The 17,862-nt window shown below is 32.5% G+C and overlaps 3 protein-coding genes across 3 annotated transcripts; 2 read left to right on the plus strand and 1 right to left on the minus strand.

Annotated features, from left to right (window-relative positions):
- Positions 1 to 3,352: 3,352 nt before the first annotated feature.
- Positions 3,353 to 4,568, plus strand: LOTGIDRAFT_158800 (hypothetical protein; the record flags this gene model as incomplete). Its single annotated transcript, XM_009052233.1, has 3 exons — positions 3,353 to 3,542; positions 3,694 to 3,722; positions 3,978 to 4,568. The coding sequence occupies 3 exons, from the start codon at positions 3,353 to 3,355 to the stop codon at positions 4,566 to 4,568; spliced, it is 810 nt and encodes a 269-aa protein (XP_009050481.1).
- A 1,807-nt stretch (positions 4,569 to 6,375) lies between these two features.
- On the minus strand, positions 6,376 to 7,418 carry LOTGIDRAFT_158801 (hypothetical protein; the record flags this gene model as incomplete). Its single annotated transcript, XM_009052234.1, has 2 exons — positions 6,376 to 6,805; positions 7,048 to 7,418. The coding sequence occupies 2 exons, from the start codon at positions 7,416 to 7,418 to the stop codon at positions 6,376 to 6,378; spliced, it is 801 nt and encodes a 266-aa protein (XP_009050482.1).
- An 8,219-nt stretch (positions 7,419 to 15,637) lies between these two features.
- Positions 15,638 to 15,829, plus strand: LOTGIDRAFT_79555 (hypothetical protein; the record flags this gene model as incomplete). The annotated part of the gene is made up of 1 exon (XM_009052082.1): positions 15,638 to 15,829. A coding segment is annotated over one exon (192 nt), but the record flags the coding sequence as incomplete, so codon positions are not given.
- Between the last annotated feature and the right edge of the window lie 2,033 nt (positions 15,830 to 17,862).

Consider the following 17,862-nt stretch of genomic DNA (forward strand, 5'->3'; position numbering starts at 1 on the left):
GGTTTAATAAGTTAAATAAAACTCAGTTACAAAATTTAATTTCATTAATATCATAATTAGATGATAAGATTGCAAAACAAAAATTAGATATTCAAATATTAATCGATAACATTCCAGGTGAAAATGAAGATATATTTCAACAGGAATTAAATGATCTGGAAACTAAACTAAACAGTGAATTACAAAAAGAACTAACAAATAATAAACAACAAATACAGAACATTGACAATATCGAAATTAAAACCTATATTCAACAACAAACAAAATATTTATGATAGTAAAATTAAAACCTATATTCAACAACAAATACAAAAATGTTGATGATAGTGATATTCAACAACAGATAACCACTATTAATAACGAAGTTTTAAAACAGGAAAAAAATATAGCCGCATTAGAAAAGAATCTCATGGAAGAAAATAAATCATATTATTTCAATCTTCCATTTGGAAATTTGAGTGATAAAGATGCCTCTTTACTACTATTATTGATAAATCAAAAATATATAAATATAAAAAATATGGATTAACAGCAAATATAAGAGTATTTTCTGTTACAGATTTTGGTTATCCCCCCAAAGGCATGTTTGATGGTGAATAAAAACGTGAATCACATTTTGTTTTCCGAGGAAAAATTCTAATTGAAATTATTTTTCCTATGCAGGTAAAAGTTGATTCAATATTCTTCAGACAAAACTGTATAGCTGATCAATTTAACGCTCGTAAATTTCTTCAGTATCAATGGTACAGAAAATGTAGAAACTAAAGAATTAGAAATTAACAACGAAAACACCAAGAAAAATCACTTATATGAAATTAAAACGAGTGGAAAATATATAGATAGGTTTAGAATGTTATTCATACCAGATAAAGAAGATGATAAGGAATTTGGATTGAGACAATTTGATATGATATTGGAATCGGAAAGTCCACCATCAGCAAGTATTGTTAAAAATCCAGAACCACAAAAAGAACAAGAAAAGAGTTATGAGTTTTAACGAGCAACAGACTTTGAATATGTAAAACTATATTTTGTTAATAATAATATATTTACCTCAATTGATATTCATAAAAGTCAACAAGATTTTGTAATATTTTCATCAATAATTGAATGTGATATATATGCTTGTAGATGTATGATACAAATCAATATTGAAAAACCAAAATTTTCAGTTCATCGAAACAAGATTAATGATTCGAAAGAACAAATATCATTAGTAACTGTAAAAGTTATTATTTTTCAACCTGATTTCGGAAAAAGAATGAATGTTGATGACAAAAATTTCTCCAACTTTTGCTTTATCAGAAATTCATTTAATTTAATTACCTTAAAATGGAAAGCAGACAAAACTACATGATAGAAAAACAAAATGAGTAAAAGTAAAACTAGAAAAATACAATAAATGCAGAAAAACATGGAGCAGAATAGATTCAGTGTTTAAAACGACAAGCACCATTCTCTGGCGGTTTAATGCTTCCAGTAATCGTACCTACTGTATTAGCAGCCTTCACGGCAATACAAACATCATCATGTGGATTAATCACAATAGGCTTTACATCAAAACAAAAATCTTATTATAAAAAGAAAACAGAAATCTTAAATGGATACCTAAATAAATTATTTATATATTTCGAAAGATCAAGAGAAGATAAAAACATAACTATTGAAGAATTACAAGAATTTAATGAAATTTTAGACAAGTTTCACGTAGAAATGTCATCGGTAAATATAAAGACAAGATAGATAGTTAAAAATAAAACTTAATAAAGAATGGATAAAATTGGAAATTTAAATGGCGAACAATCCAAATGACTTTTTTCATCAATGTTCAATGCAATACCCTCACTATTTACGCGCAAATTTGACAAATATGTAGTTGATAATGTGGGGGAGGTGTTTAAAAACGAGGAGAATGAAATTAAAATATCAACCTCAAATATGTTTTATTCAAAATTAATCAGTTATAGGTCAAATTGAAATGAATGGACGAATATATGAAGGGGGGGGGGGGGGGGGGGTATAAACCCGACATTTCAGGAGAGATTATTTTGCGTAAAAATAATTTTAGAATAGTAAAAAGATCTAAAACAAGCAGAGGTGGAAATCTACTTAAAAAGATAAACGAATACAAAGGGGAAAATTGTTACATACCAAGCGATGACTATTGTTTTATACAGTGCGTAAATCATTTCATGAATAAAGACTTAAGACTAAAAACAGTCATTTTCAACCAAGAAATGTAACAAAAGAATTAGATTGGGTGTTTTACTTACATAAAGAACATTTTTGTTTGATAAGAAGGAAAAAGAAAAGTTTAGGAATTAAAGAAATAGATGAAAACTATAATGAAAATGTATGGAGAACCTTCAGAGATGATGATGCAGTATCATGTATTACTCAATTAAAACTAAACGTGATTTCACAACCCCATGATGGGTGTTTATTCGCTTGGGATTGTGAAACATATTGTGAAAAGGGGCCAATAAAGCAATTCCTTATTGCTGCACTTTAGTCAATTTGGAAAGACTAAGGAAAAAACTAGAACTAACTAAAAGAGTATTCCCAGATTTCAAGCTAACAGATCCCATTCCAGAAAGGTTTTACTCATGACTAGTATAGTAGAAATATTTATAGGAACAGATTGTTTCGATCAGATGTTGCGTCGTTTAGTTAAAGTAGATAGAAAAAGACTAATCTTAATTTCCCATAACGGTAGTGGTTTTGACAACTGGATTGCACAAAGTGTCAAAAAACTAACACAATGTCCACTAGTAACAGATAATAAAATTCTATCTCTTCCTTTATCTAATCCATATACAGAAGAAAGATTGCAGAAAAGGTGGAAAAGAGAGAAAGGAGAGATAAAAATATCTGATAAAAAAAACATATGTCTCACTTGTTCATTTCAACATCAAAGCACTAGTTTGGAGGCATGGGTAACTCATCCAATCTTCCCACAAATCTAAGAAAAATAACTGACTTCGATATTGCAAACATCACCAAGGACAAATGGAAGGAATTAAGACCTAAATGGGAGCCATATGCTAAAAGAGATACTCTTGTCTTGTCGAAAGTACAATCAAGAAATGAAAGAAATTTTCTTCCAAAACGTTTTAAATAATCTAATAGCACCGGCGCTATCTTTAAACGGTTGGTATTATTTTTATCATTACGACACAGAGATGGTTGAAAAAAAATAGTATGAAACTACCATAAAGGTTCCAGAACGCACTGAAAAAGTAAACATTGAAAAGGTTTATTCACCACTCATCCTTTTAAAAGATATTTCATCAGACAGTCAATTAAAGGGGGAAGCGTTTCTGCTAACAGGAAATCATTTGAAACGGACAAAATGAATGAGATTTGCGCCATATTAAAGGAGTATTTAGAAAGTGACACAGAAGGAATAATAGATTTATTCAAAGAATACAAAATAAGTAAAAAAGATAAAACAGAAGTTCACGCTAAACTCAAAGAGCTGGACTGTTCTAGATTGATGGCATTTGACGCTAATGGGCTGTATGCTTCTGCTATGACGGAAGGTGAATATCCAAAAGCTGAAAGTGCTAGAGCATTTCTCCCTGAGGAAGAATAAGAATAGATTATTCAATCAAAAGAAATTTAGACCTAGAACAGCTATTTTAAAGGTTTGGTTTAAATATCCTACTAACATGTTCTTTCAACCAATAACAGCTAAAGATAAAATAACTTTTACGAACAGAGTAAGTAAGAAGGAAACTGGCACTGTTCAGACGTTTTAATATCGGTTGACATTCAAGAAGTAGTTAAAGCCGGTGGTAAAATACTCAGGATATTAGATGGAGTAGTCTATGAAGAAAATTTTAAGACTCCAACATATAGAGATTACATTTTAATTTTGAAGGATTTAAGGAATAAATACAAAAAGGAAGGCGATGTGGTTGCTAGTAACTGCATGAAGTTGTTAGGTAATTAGGTTATACGGCAAATCTATTCAGAGGGATAGAAATATCTCATTGCATTTATGGAATGAAGAAACCTTCCGCCTTAATTACGTCAAGAAGTATAACAAACTAAATGATACTCAATACATTGTTGAGATTAATGACGAAGAAAAAGAATTTATTCCTCCAAAGGATTCTACACGATTAACACACACTCATTTATTCACGTCATTGATGGATTTTATAAGCTATAAGATATACTATACTGATACTGATTTAGCATCAACAGTTAAATATAATATCATTTTGACTTCTGATGGTGTTTTGAAAGAAAAGTTTAAGGGATACTCTAACTATAAGATTAGCGTGGAAATTTATCTCCAATTAGCCAATGGGCAAGACGTAAAGAATAAGTTTAACAAAAGATGGAAAAAGTGTTTGACTGAGGGAATAATTATTCCTGATGAAAAACCAACTAAAGTTTTTAGAAGTTATTTGAATTTGGTGAAGAGAAAAGAACCAGATGATGAAGGAATCATGTGGCCTTACAACCACAAAGATGAGATGTGTTTGGATGATGATTATGAATTTGGTGATTTTGATTATTTTACAAATGTATCTAATGATGATGATCCGTTAGAGTAATTTTTTTTACTGTTTTACCTGCTTTAAATGTAACTGTATTACAATCTCCTCATTACCAAAATCTATAAACCTATTTTTACCATCATTGATTTCCAGATTTATATCTTTAATCATAAAGGAATTAAGTGGTAAATATGTTGTTTGAAATGGTTTCTCTATAATTCTATATCTAATCGGTACAGTGAATGTTGGAATGCTGTAAATAATTTGACGTTTGTATTTATTGAAATATCCACCGTTTATCAAATTGCAGGTACATCAATATCATTCTCGATATTAGCTTTGTGTGGTGCTAATGTTGATTCGTTATATATATATTTTTTGTATCAAAGCCTAGTAAAGTATTTAATGAATTTTCTACATTGAAATCAACTTGACTCTTATTTCTTAATATCAATTTTATTTTGTTCAGATTCAAATTATTGTTCTTTTTTGCCATTTTTATTGGATATTTTTTAGTATATTTTTATAATCATTTTTATCTATAATACTTTTCTCTGAGAGTCTTTTTAATTACAATTTACTTCATTATATTGTCTGTCTGACCGATTAGTTTCCTTCTTTGCCGCTAATATTATTTGTAATCTATTAAGTAGTTCCTCGTTCGTCTGCTTCGTCAACTTCATATTCATCATTAAAATCAATAACTTTTTTTTTATATATATAACTTCTTTCGATCTATTTGTTTCGGGTCCTGACTTTCTTATTGCTTGTACAAATTTTGAATATGCTACTAAATCGGCAATACCAACATCCCCACCATTCATTAAATCTATTAATCCTTCTGTTAATGTAAATATAAAGTCTTTTGTATCGATTTTGAATTGTGATGAATTTCCAGTAAATATTATTCTAAAACCATTAAACATTAACCCCCTTTCATCAACGATTGGTTTAATACTTGTTTTTAAAACCTGGGTCAGGGTTTGAAAAATAATGTTTTAAATCGTTATGTGACCTTAAGATTATACCAATATATTCAGTCGGTTTTGGATTGGGGTGCTCTCTATGAGGGGTGGGTGTCTTTATTTTAATCTTAGCTTTGATATATTGTCTATTTCTTTTTAAAACATTACTCCATTTTTAAGAAAATAAAATTTGACATAACATATGTCGGTCATAACTCTTTCACCCGCATTAACAAATATATATCCATGATCATCTGGGTTTCTCCGTTGAGCTTTACAAACCTTTTTGAATGTATCTCTGTCCCTTCCGTGATTAATCGACTGAATGATTTGAGTTAAATCTTTGTCGTTTAATTCAAATAATAAAAAACAATTTGCATTTGTTCTAATAGAATCCATCCTGTAAATGGATTGGGATTAGTATATGCAGTGACAGTTGTGATGTCTTCCTTTGAACAGCTTGATTTCTTTGTGCTACACAGTCGTCAAACACTATTAAGTTCTTTCGCTCACTATCAATTTTAGACAAATCTAAATCATTAACTTTTATACCCGTTGGATTTAAAGATGGATTCTTTTCTTTTATATATGTATCTAAGATATCTTTTATTTCTATCTCTTCATTATCTTCATAATATTTAAATATGTCTTGAACTTCTTGCTTTGGTAAATATTCTAAAGCTTTGAGGAATTGATAATATGATTGCTCTGGTTTTGTTGTTTAGATATATAGAGAATCGAAATCTAACAAGTTTAGTTTTGTCAACATGTTAAAAGTAAGATGAGTTTTACCAGAACCTGAACTACCGCATATACACATAAGCATTGTGTTATTAGGAAATATTTCTGAATATTTAAATTTCTTTCCCATTTTTTATTCTATATTTTTGTTCCAAAAATCACTCCTTCTCCTCTATACTTTGAAAGAAATATTCCTTCTCCAGTGTATATATATTTTTTTTAAATATTCCATTACCCTTATATTTGACTTTCATTTCTCCAGTGTCAATCTTATCTATTAAATTACTTAATCCCTCTTTAACAGTTTTCTTGGTTTCTTGACTAAATCGATTTCCAAATTCTTTTACTGTGCCTAATATATCTGCTACTCCTGAACCTCGTGCTTCCTTTTCCGTTGCTAAATTATGTCTGCGTTCTTCGGCGGTTTTAGCACCAGCTGCTTTCTTTGCGTTGGCAGCTTTGTCTGCGGCAGATATCCCACCAGTTGCTGCATCAGCTGCGGTAATACCAGCAAGTATCAAAGGTAGGAGAGGTAAAAATCCACCTTCCTTTGTGTTTGAGCCAATTCTTTGTAAATCTATTTCATCTCTGACTTTACAATATTTATATTTATCAATAAGTTTTTTTAGTTATGTTGATTTTTTGACCATTGAAAGTTATTACAGTTGGCGAAGCTGTTTCAATGGCTTTTATTATTTTCTTAACTAAACATTCTGTAACAAAAACTTTCTGGCTTCATTTTTTAAGGGTCTTTATTTTACTCAATTCTTATCATTCTTCTATCTGCAAATTCAATCAAATGTTTTGCTTCTTCCAATGATAAACAGTACCCGGTTACATGAAGTGCATATTCAAACTGAGGTGGATTTCCAAATAAGTCACACATATGTTTATAGTTTCTATACAATTCATTATAATCCTTTGTGGATGGATTAATTGTTAAAGGTTGGTTAGGATAATTATCGTTGTTTAATCTTACTTGAACTTTATGGATTATAGGATCTTGATTTTGGTTCATTGCCACTCTGAAGACATTATTGTTATTTGTCTGAGAGTCTTGTAAGTTCTTGAAACCAACCATTAAATATCTTGCTGGTTTAATAGCATTGGTGATTGGCCAAGTAGTGGATTCTCCAGTTAAGGTCATGCTACCTACTGTTTTACGACGAAGAAAAGCTATTTCAATATCTTTAGTCAACATGTTGAATATTCTCGTTTCGACTGATGGTGTTATGACAGGTATATATAGCTGGAGATTTGTTATTTACCCCATCTATTATTATCAACGGTATTGTTGTACTGAAGTACTCGTTTTTCGAATCCATGATTAGCTGCCCGTCCTACTCTTTCTGTTGTGTTTCGAGCAATAAGTCTCATTCTAGCTTCATCTGCATCATTAGAAATATTCCTTACCGAGTCTTTTAAAACACTTCCATCTCCAACATCGGGGATCCAGTCTGAAAATGAATCGAAGTCTTTAGGATACAAAACTGTTTTCAACATTGTATCAAATTCCCCAGGGTGTTTAATGGTTTCTATAGGATTTGAAGTAGCTTCCAAAACCATCTCGCTAAATTGGAAATAAATTGTTTTCTAACGTTGTATTAGTTTGAGGAACTCGATTCTCAATGGGAGTTTCGTCTTTGATTTTGAAATCACATCTGAAATAAGCATCAGAAAGAAGTAACCATTTCAAAGGTAATTCTACCACCATCATTCAACTGGGATTTAGAACCAACAGTCGGTGAGATGATAATATAATCCTATTTTTCTTGTTAAATGAGTAACGAATCGGATCGTGTGATATAAAGATTGGATCTAGTATGTAATTTTTATCTCCCATTTTAAGGTTTAAAATTTGAATATAAATTTATCGTTTTTCGTTTAACCTAGTGCCTGGAAGATGTTTTTCTCCAGGATATTTTGCCCAATGAAAACCAGGAAGAGATCCCAATGACTTTTGTATATCTGAACCAAAATAAGTTTTTGGAGTGTGTGCGACTATCATTTCTATCCTATAATTTTCAAGCCTTTTCCTTTCTTTTCTTCTAATCTCCTGGTTCGTAGTTCTTTTATTAGTTATAATTCTTTCAACTCGTTAGATTTTTTTTACTGCGTCGCTTATACTCACTCCTGCTTTTGCGACAGATCCGATAGCCTATGCTTCGGATGAAATAAGTGATTTGTTGTTTGAAACATTGCTAGCTACTTTTGGAATTAGAGAAGTTAGTGCTGAGATGAAACCATCTCCTGTATAATCTGTTCAATATCTTTCCCCTTCGTGTTTTAGTATTAGAGTCATCCTTTTTTCCTTTTTTAAAAGAGTTAATTTGATGATAAAAATGTAGGGTATATAGGTCTTTTTGGGATGTGAATTGATGGAATATAGGGTATGTGTGACAGTATGGTGAATTTGGCAAAATGCGGTATATGTGACAGCATGGTCAATTTGGCAAAAAAATTGGTATGTCGGGATATGGTAAAATGGGGTATATTAGTGTACAGGTACTACTCGCAAGGCAATATATGCCTACTCTCCTATTTACGTGATACCACTTTTCATTATGAAATACTCACTTAGGTTTGATATATTTCTTCATGTTCGTTAGCTGCTACCAATGTTTCGCGAAAATTTTGCTTTGGATTTCGGGACTGGTTTCGCGGTTCGTATCGTAATAGTAGACCTACTTGGTTGATTGATAGAAAAGTAAGTCTATATCAGGACTGTTAAGTTCTAGTAATACATTCAAATCGTTATTAAACTGATTTGTATTTACATTTTCAGGTCAAAGCAGAATGTCCGGTCTGTAAAAAGAACGTAAAAGGTGATACTATTAAAAACAACTAAACTGCTAAAGCATTCTGTGATAATTGTTCTAAAGTGTCAATCGCAATTGTCATTGTAATCTACCTTATTGTGTAATACTTTGAATACTAATAATAGACCCACATTATGAAACTGTAAAAAAATATTCTATGAAAAGAGTATAACAGCCATAATGTGTCATTCGAGGTGGAAATGAAAAACTAAACCCATCTTCATAATGGTCAGGGTATTACATTTTCATTTTATATCTTGTGCAGAAAAGTAGGACGTAAAACACCATTCATTTCATTTCATTTTATACCTTGATCATTGTGAAGGTGGCCAAAACCTAGCCTCCGTCATCCAGCCCCTCTTTGTCTACGTACAGCTTTGACGAAAGAGGGCCTGGACAGGTTGCTTAATGTCTTTGTAAATGACCGAGGCTACAGTGTCTATTGAATCTGAATGGTTGTAAATCCAGTTCTGTTTTGGTGATGGGAAAAATTCATTGAAATAAATCAGTTATCATTTTAATTCTTTGCTCGAAAAATCGATAAATATAAAATGCCAATTTTTTACGGTTGTAAACAAGGTCGAATATGCTTAATTGTAGTTATCTCCCTTGACGGAATTTGAAAGCGTCCTACCAGAAATGTCATTGAACACTCCCAACTATATCCTCGTAATAGACAGCGATAGTTTGGGCGCCAGAGACTATCCTCGTCATAGAAAGGTCAAAAAGCCTTTTTGTGTATTTAGACTGTACATATGGACATTTATGGTGAAAACTCTTAATTATATGCCATAAAAACAAAATGATGATAAGAATACACGATAATTCATTAGAAACACAAATTAATCAAGTAGTTTGCTTAACTTGACACCAAAACATAAGGAAACCCATATTTAACAAATGTGACTTTATCCTGAAGTAGTTGAGAAATACCCAAAGACTCGCTACCTGTGCTTAAAAACTATTATTGGGGTGACTGAGATTTTGTCCAAAAATGAGGATCTGGACATAACTAGCCGTGGATACCGGACATTAAATCTTTGATTTGTGAACATCAAGCTCAGGGCCCAAACTAAGAACTGTACCTCATTAAAAATAGCTGACGATATCTATATTGATTTTATTTTCGTAATAAAAATTGATGTTCAATAGATGTGAATAAAATTATTTACTTTTCAAGAGTATTGAAAGGGATCAGTGGCTTCTGGTAGTGTAGAGGTGGGACAGTATAACGACTTAACCTACACCCAGACCCTTGTCTACAGTATAACGACTTAACCTACACCTAGACCATTGTCTACAGTATAACGACTTAACCTACATCTAGACCATTGTCTACAGTATAACGACTTAACCTACACCTAGACCATTGTCTACAGTATAACGACTTAACCTACATCTAGACCCATGTCCACAGTATAACAACTTAACCCAACCCAGACCCTTGTCTACAGTATACCGACTTGATCTACACCCAGACCCTTGTCTACTACATAACTACTTTATCTACACCCTTGTCTACAGCATAACGGCTTAATCTACACCCATACACCTCTCCTTGCCCCAAGAAACCAATTTTTTACGTGCGATTTTTTAGACGTTTTTAATTTTTCTCATTTGGACCCACTATGTCGAAGAATTTGGGGAATATTTCAGCAATCTTAACTCTTACCACCCTTCTGTAAAATTAACTGCGAAAATAGCATAAACTTTTTAGATACAACCGTTTTTAAAGATACCAATTTTCCTGAAACCAATAAATTAGATATCAAAGTATGGTTTTTAACAAACCGATACCCACTAACTTTTGTTTAAACCATGTAATAGTTTTTCTTCCCGGTGGCAGATTCTCAAACAGTCTTACTCTCTTCATAAATGAAAAATTAACATGTAACAGCCAAAATATTATTTACCTCATTTCCTGTTCTCCTGTCTACAGTATAACGACTTAATCTACACCCAGACCCTTATCAACCGTATAACGACCTAATCTACACCAAGACCCATGTCTACAGTAGAACGACTTAATGTACATCCAAACCTTACACCCTCTTACCTGAATCAGAAACAGAATAATCTTTAAACTTTCCATTTCCCATACAATGATCAATGGGACGTAACTGTTAAATAACGACGGTTTAAATTTTAAGGAAAATACTTTTTTCAAACTTATTTTTCCGAACCATCATCTCTTTTATTTGTCCCAAAATCCGAAAGGAATAACAATTTTAGAAATCAAAATCCACATCGAGACTAAAAACAATGCATGAAAAAACGAAAAGAAAAGTTAATGTCTAAAAATAACCGACTACATTCGTAGAATGTTCCAGTAAGTCCATAATAGCTATAATCATAGAGTTATAAATAGCTGGGAAATACCCTTTCTATATCATTTGTCATCTATTGAAAGTGTTGGTAGTCCTAATTTATTAAACTATCTACCCAGTTAGATAACCCTCCGAATACAGGAGCAAAGTTTAGGAGTAAACAATATTTCTCTCCAGAAATATCATAAAGAACAGAAAAGGTAAGAATACGTTATACTTTACTCATTACTTAACGAAATCAGTCACGTAAATACTTCCTCAGTATTACACACATAATATGTATGTATGTATTATGTGTGAGAATAATAAGATATAATGAAACAAGGCGGACTTTGAAAGCATTATATTGGTTCTCGTCACCTTCATATCTTCCAGAATGTAAGAAACTGTAAGGGTATATAAGATTTCGGGGAGGAGAGGGTTTGCTTTGAGTATTCATACTCAATACTCATCCTTTTTTCAGTTTGCAGCGTGTAATTCTAGTGGTGATTTCTAGTAGTATCGAGTTAAAAATGGCAAAGGCACTAGATGACGATGAATTCATATTTCAACTTCAACTTGAAGAAATTAGGAAGGTTTCAAACCAGACAGGAGAAACCGATGTGCCTTGTGATCTCTTTCACGAGGTTATACCACCTGAACGGTCGTCACAAGTTCCAAGATTTTGTGATACACTGAGAAATGGTGGCAGAAGAAATAATTACCCCATCAAATTTGATGAAAATACAGCGTTAACCGATATTCCCAGAGAACGTTCAGAATTTCACGAATGTCTTGCGGATGACATGGAGCGTTATGTAAATAATGGTCAACTGACAATGTCTGATAGCATTTCTGTACAGTTAGATCCATATAGTCCAGAATCTCAAGGTTCTTTGAGTGAAATGAATGGAGCTGGATCTATGAATGAAAGATTTCTCATAGGAAAAAGAAAAGTACAGATACCTTCACCTATACAATACCCTAATGAAAATCCACATTGTGACCTGACAAAATTTGACAGTATGATAAGAGAACAGTTTAATTTTGTAACAGACAATGGTACTGACAGTATGAAAAGAAATATGGATGAGGATCTAAACCTACGAGATAGCCATTTTGATATAAAATTGAAAAGTAACATTGACAGCAAACCCAACGTAGATAAATTAATAGCCAAACAAATGCAATTAGAAGAGGATAAAGATACATGTAATGCCAAAGATATCAACAATCTAGAAGAGCGGGACCGGATACTAGCCGAACGTATGCAATTAGAATCGGATTTGGAAAGCGCAAAAGAGCTGCAAAAGCACAACAGTAGAAGAAAAAATTCGGTAATTATAAATTCGAAGGTGCGTGTTTTCTTACACATATTTATTTACCTCGAGTCAACCAAACCCTGATGCTGACCCTGTGACCCTTGATCCTTGGATGTACACACAGTCTTTGGAAGCCGGTGAGAGAAGTTTGGTTAAAAAAAAACAAATGCGATGGAATCGCAGACGTCACACAAAATGGTATAGGGGGATAATGATGGTACGTTTAAGCTTCAAAAAAGTACATCTTTCCGAATATATTGGGGTTTGGTGCAGGGATTCGAGGTAAATGTGTTTAACAAAACCGCTCCTTCGGGGGTGTGGAAGAAATAGGGCCAAGTTTTTCTGACCATACTTAATTAAAATGACTATACGAGGCTGAAATAGAGAAAGATGTTTCGGAATACGTAACCTTAAGTAACACATACCCTACAATTTCAGCTATCTATATCCCTTTTCAAAGTAAGTATTAATTTCGCAGTTACCCCTGCAATAACGCACTGTGGTCGTTTAGATTGTCGGTCCTTGCAAATAAACGCTATTCGCACGTCCTTTTACTGATAGTAACAGTACGTGAAATGTTAAAAAGATTTAACAGGTTTTCTTGTCTATTTACGTGTTTCTATTTGCCTCATTCAGATGTCCCTTCATTTTTTTTTATGTGATTCAGCTGTACTTGAAAAAACCAGACCAGATTATGACATCACAAACACAAATATTATTCAATCTAAATGGTTCTTTTTATCGGGACGGTATATTCTTGAATTTTTTAAACCAGGAACGCAAAACCTTAAGTTGAGCGGTGAAGTCGATAACATTGGAAAGAGAACATCGCTTGAAGCCTATTTATAAGAGCCTTGAATTGACAATATCCTAAAATCCACACTACTGTATTTTTCAAGAACTGGGTTTAAAGGAATAAAAGTATCTTTTAACACTTTTCGTAATTGCATAATTGTTTACTGTAAATTTGATACATAATCAAGGCATTGGGTTTTTCAGAATGGATTATTTAATCTAGGAAATATTAAGAACATAAGACTGAAAAATGTTGATTTACCACAATATTGGTCCAACTCATCGCCCTTGGAAATGCAAAGGGAAACAGAAAGTCCTAATTCCCACCAAATTCAACACACACCAGATCATGTACAATCCGAACGATTTCATAGGAATTTTATAGGACTGTTAAATGGAACCAGATATCGAGGTATATTTGTTTTGTATTTTTGTTTGTTTTTGTTGTTGTTTGTTTGTTTGTTTGTTATGACTCTCTCTTTATTGAAATTCAACTCTCCATAGAAGTTAAGCTTTCAGAACGAATTTAGTGGTTTACAGTTTACAACACCTTCGTATGTAGACTGAAGTCTGTGAACGTTTCGATCCCCAGATAGTTACATGGAGATTAAGACATTTTTGACATAATTTCGTTCAATGTGCATTGCATGGCTTTGTTCGTTTTTCATAAGCCCAATCAGATTGAGATTGTTTGATGTAACAAGGAATGAATATAGGGGCGAGTGGAATATATGCCTAGATAATGTAAGTTTATATTATAGGGAGACCAACCCCAGTGCAGATTTCTAACACTCTCGTGGCTACAGTAAGTAATTTTCGTGGTCATTTTAACCATTCTTCAATTTCTCTTACCAATTTGTTACACGAATATGCTATAAAAGTCACATTCTAATTGTTAAGGTAGGCCCTACCAAGTCTAGCTTCAAAGCAATTTCAAAAAAATTCTTTCTCAGTGGCTATTAATACATTATGATTGATGCAATCACGTATTTTGAGATATGCATCAACACTGTTCATTTTTGTAGAGACCAGCTACGCCAGATCAAACGGCGACTGATGCAGTACAACAGTTTAGAAGGAGACCTCAAGTGGATCGTTTAAGAATAGGGGCTCAGGAGATGCAGGTAGCATAATTTATTAATTTGATTTAGGCATGACGACCACCAGGTAGCAATACTAATTTAATTTAAATATGACCGTCACTATGACCACGGTAATGCTATTTCGACGATTTACCATTGACCGCAACAGGTAGTTGCTATTATGATTTACTCATGACCAAACCAAGTAGTAATTCTAATTTGATTTACCCATGACCACAACAAGTAGTAATGCTATTTTGATTAACTCATGTCCACCGTAATGTAATATCGATTTACCCATGACCACAACAGGTAGTAATGCTATTTTGATTTTCTCATGACCAAACCAAGTAGTAATTTTATTTTGATTTACCCATGTCCACCGTAATACTATTTTGATTTAATCGTGACTAAACCAAGTAGTAATTTTATTTTGATTTACCCATGTCCACCGTAATACTATTTTAATTTAATCGTGACCAAACCAAGTAGTAATTTTATTTTGATTTACCCATGTCCACCGTAATACTATTTTAATTTAATCGTGACCAAACCAAGTAGTAATTTTATTTAGATTTACTCATGACCACACCATGATAATACAATACTGATTTATCAGTGGTACTTATACTTTTATTTATCCATTACCACAATAAAACTATTATAATATTTATTGTTATTTCGATAAATTATGGTGGTTATCTTTTTTAGGGACGTCCGGACTATCATCTTCCAATTTTACAACACCATTTGCTGACAAACTATGGACGTAGATCATTCAGAAGGCTTGGTTCCAATTTTCCAGCTGACGATATTGATGTTGATGGGTTGGAATACGATGTAAGGTCATTAGCAGAAGTTAACAATAATATTTAGGATATTTTTTTTTGTGCAAAGTATATATTATATATCATCGCATTACGTAGAATATCGTAATCATTGTTATTCGCACGAATTACCTGACTCAAAATACTTGCAATGAAGTTTATTTAATTATGGACCTTAGGTACATTTTATCTTCTTCATGGACATTATTTTACAGGAGTTACTGGAGTTGGAAGAACAAATGGGCGAAGTGAAAATTAGAGGATTACAACAATCGGAAATTGAAACTTTACCGAAAGAAACGATTAAAGATTTAAAGCAAATAGAGGAGACACAATGTGCTATATGCTTCGAAAACTTTCAACTAGAAGATGGTATTAGGAAATTGTCTTGTTCTCATGTATACCATGTTAATTGCATCGACAAATGGTTGAAGGTATGGGCAAACTCTTACTTTATATATCAGCCAGACACTCCTCAGTGAAGAGAACTTGAGAAACTTATTCAGTGCAGTATTTTCCAGTTTCTATTTCCAGTTAACACCCAAACCAAGAACCGGAAGTTTTTCTGGGAATATGGCCTATTATGCTTTAATTGGGCTAAAATTAATTATTTAAAAAATATAATACCTGTCAGCCATATTTAATACTCTCAGTGGCTGGCACACAAACAGTTGATATTCAGATCTCGAACTGTCAACATCCCTTATCATTACACATAGTGAAACTAACCAACCAACCTTTAATCTAGCCAACCTTGACTTGATATCTATACAAACCATAAATTTAAATATTTAAATTCAAGATTGTAAACAAATGAGTATTATTATTGAAAAAACATTATAATAGATGATTGCTGGGCATATTTTAATAAATCATATTCTTGTTCTTGAAATTTTACCATTTGCTTTTCATAATATATTGCGACAATAGACTTACAAAAGGTCCCACCACACATTTTGTAAACGTACACGTACAGTGGATACACTTTGATTGAATAATAAAATTATAGCAATAATTCTAAAATATTGGGAACACTATTCTTTCTATGTATAATTGAGATGGGTATCTTGTAGGGAAATACAAACGTAGACACATTTCATACCATTTTCCAAGTTGTCATTCGATGTCATTGATAAAACACTGGAGATAATAATGTTATTTTTGTAAGAAGTGGATAGCTACAGATGCATGTTGAGATATAAGATAATGTTCTGAGTTAGTGTAAAGTTTAGAAGAAATTTGCGATTGTATTTTCTTACCTGAGTCTTCATTTTTTTTGTTTTTATAGTTTCTAGTTGAGTTAGTTTCACTATGAGTTGTGATTATCGATGTTGACAGTCCAAGGTCTAGATATCATTTGAATGATGGGCATGTCTTTTCTGGCTTTTATTTTGGGTGGGTGGCGGCCAAATTTCTATAGTATGGCGACTACTAGTAGATATGGCGGACCAAGGACGGACTAGCGGACTTATTATTTTTTTTTTCAAATAATTTATTTTAGTATAATTAAAGCATGAAAGCTTTAAGTATCATAATATAACAATAATTGTGAAGTTTGAAATGAAATGTATTTTGCATCAGTTACGTCGATTGAACTTTTTAAATTCACTTATGGACACACTCTGGTAATTCATTTGCCATCTGTTTCCATGTTAAATCTTAAAATTTAACCTTCCATAACTTTTTCCAGAAATCTCGTTGAAAACTTTCCAATATGTCACATGAAAGTTTGGCCAATGCTTAGTTTCTGGTCAAAAATTCAGTGTAATTATCATGAGCATGAACATCTTGAACTGGCCAAACTGAAAATAGACCACCACATTTTATCAACATTAGCTTGACTGTCAAAGGGTGTCTATAATCCGAAGATCGAAGATGGAAGACCTTTATAAAACGAAGACCCACTATACTATAAAACGAAGACCCAACTATAAAACGAAGACCCAACTATAAAACGAAGACCCACTATACTATAAAACGAAGACCCACTATACTATAAAACGAAGACCCACTATACTATAAAACGAAGACCCACTATACTATAAAACGAAGACCCACAATACTATAAAACGAAGACCCAACTATAAAGCGAAGACCCACTATACTATAAAACGAAGACCCAACTAATGTCAAGGTTTTTTTAAACCAATCAGAAGCCAGATATAGAGTTATTGCGGGAAAATTGGCGGCTTACATAAAATGTCGACAAAGCGACCATCTTTTTACGCTTTAATAGACAGCAAAATGAAATGATTAATTCACACAGTGATCACGGACTCAAGAAAAGAAGTGAAGATTTCGAACAACAGTTGTAAATTGTGCACGAAGACCCTAGAATAACTATCTGATACAAGATTTAAAGTGATACATTACTTAGTATTTCTGTATTTTTCTGCTTATGTTTATGTCGATGAGACCTTTTTTTTTTATAGATGCCATCTGTGCAATACAGAATACAATTGAAGTGAAATCAGGACAAAGGGTTAGCTAAAGT

The sequence above is a fragment of the Lottia gigantea genome (assembly GCF_000327385.1).
Source record: "Lottia gigantea unplaced genomic scaffold LOTGIsca_18, whole genome shotgun sequence".
NCBI lineage: Eukaryota > Metazoa > Mollusca > Gastropoda > Lottiidae > Lottia > Lottia gigantea.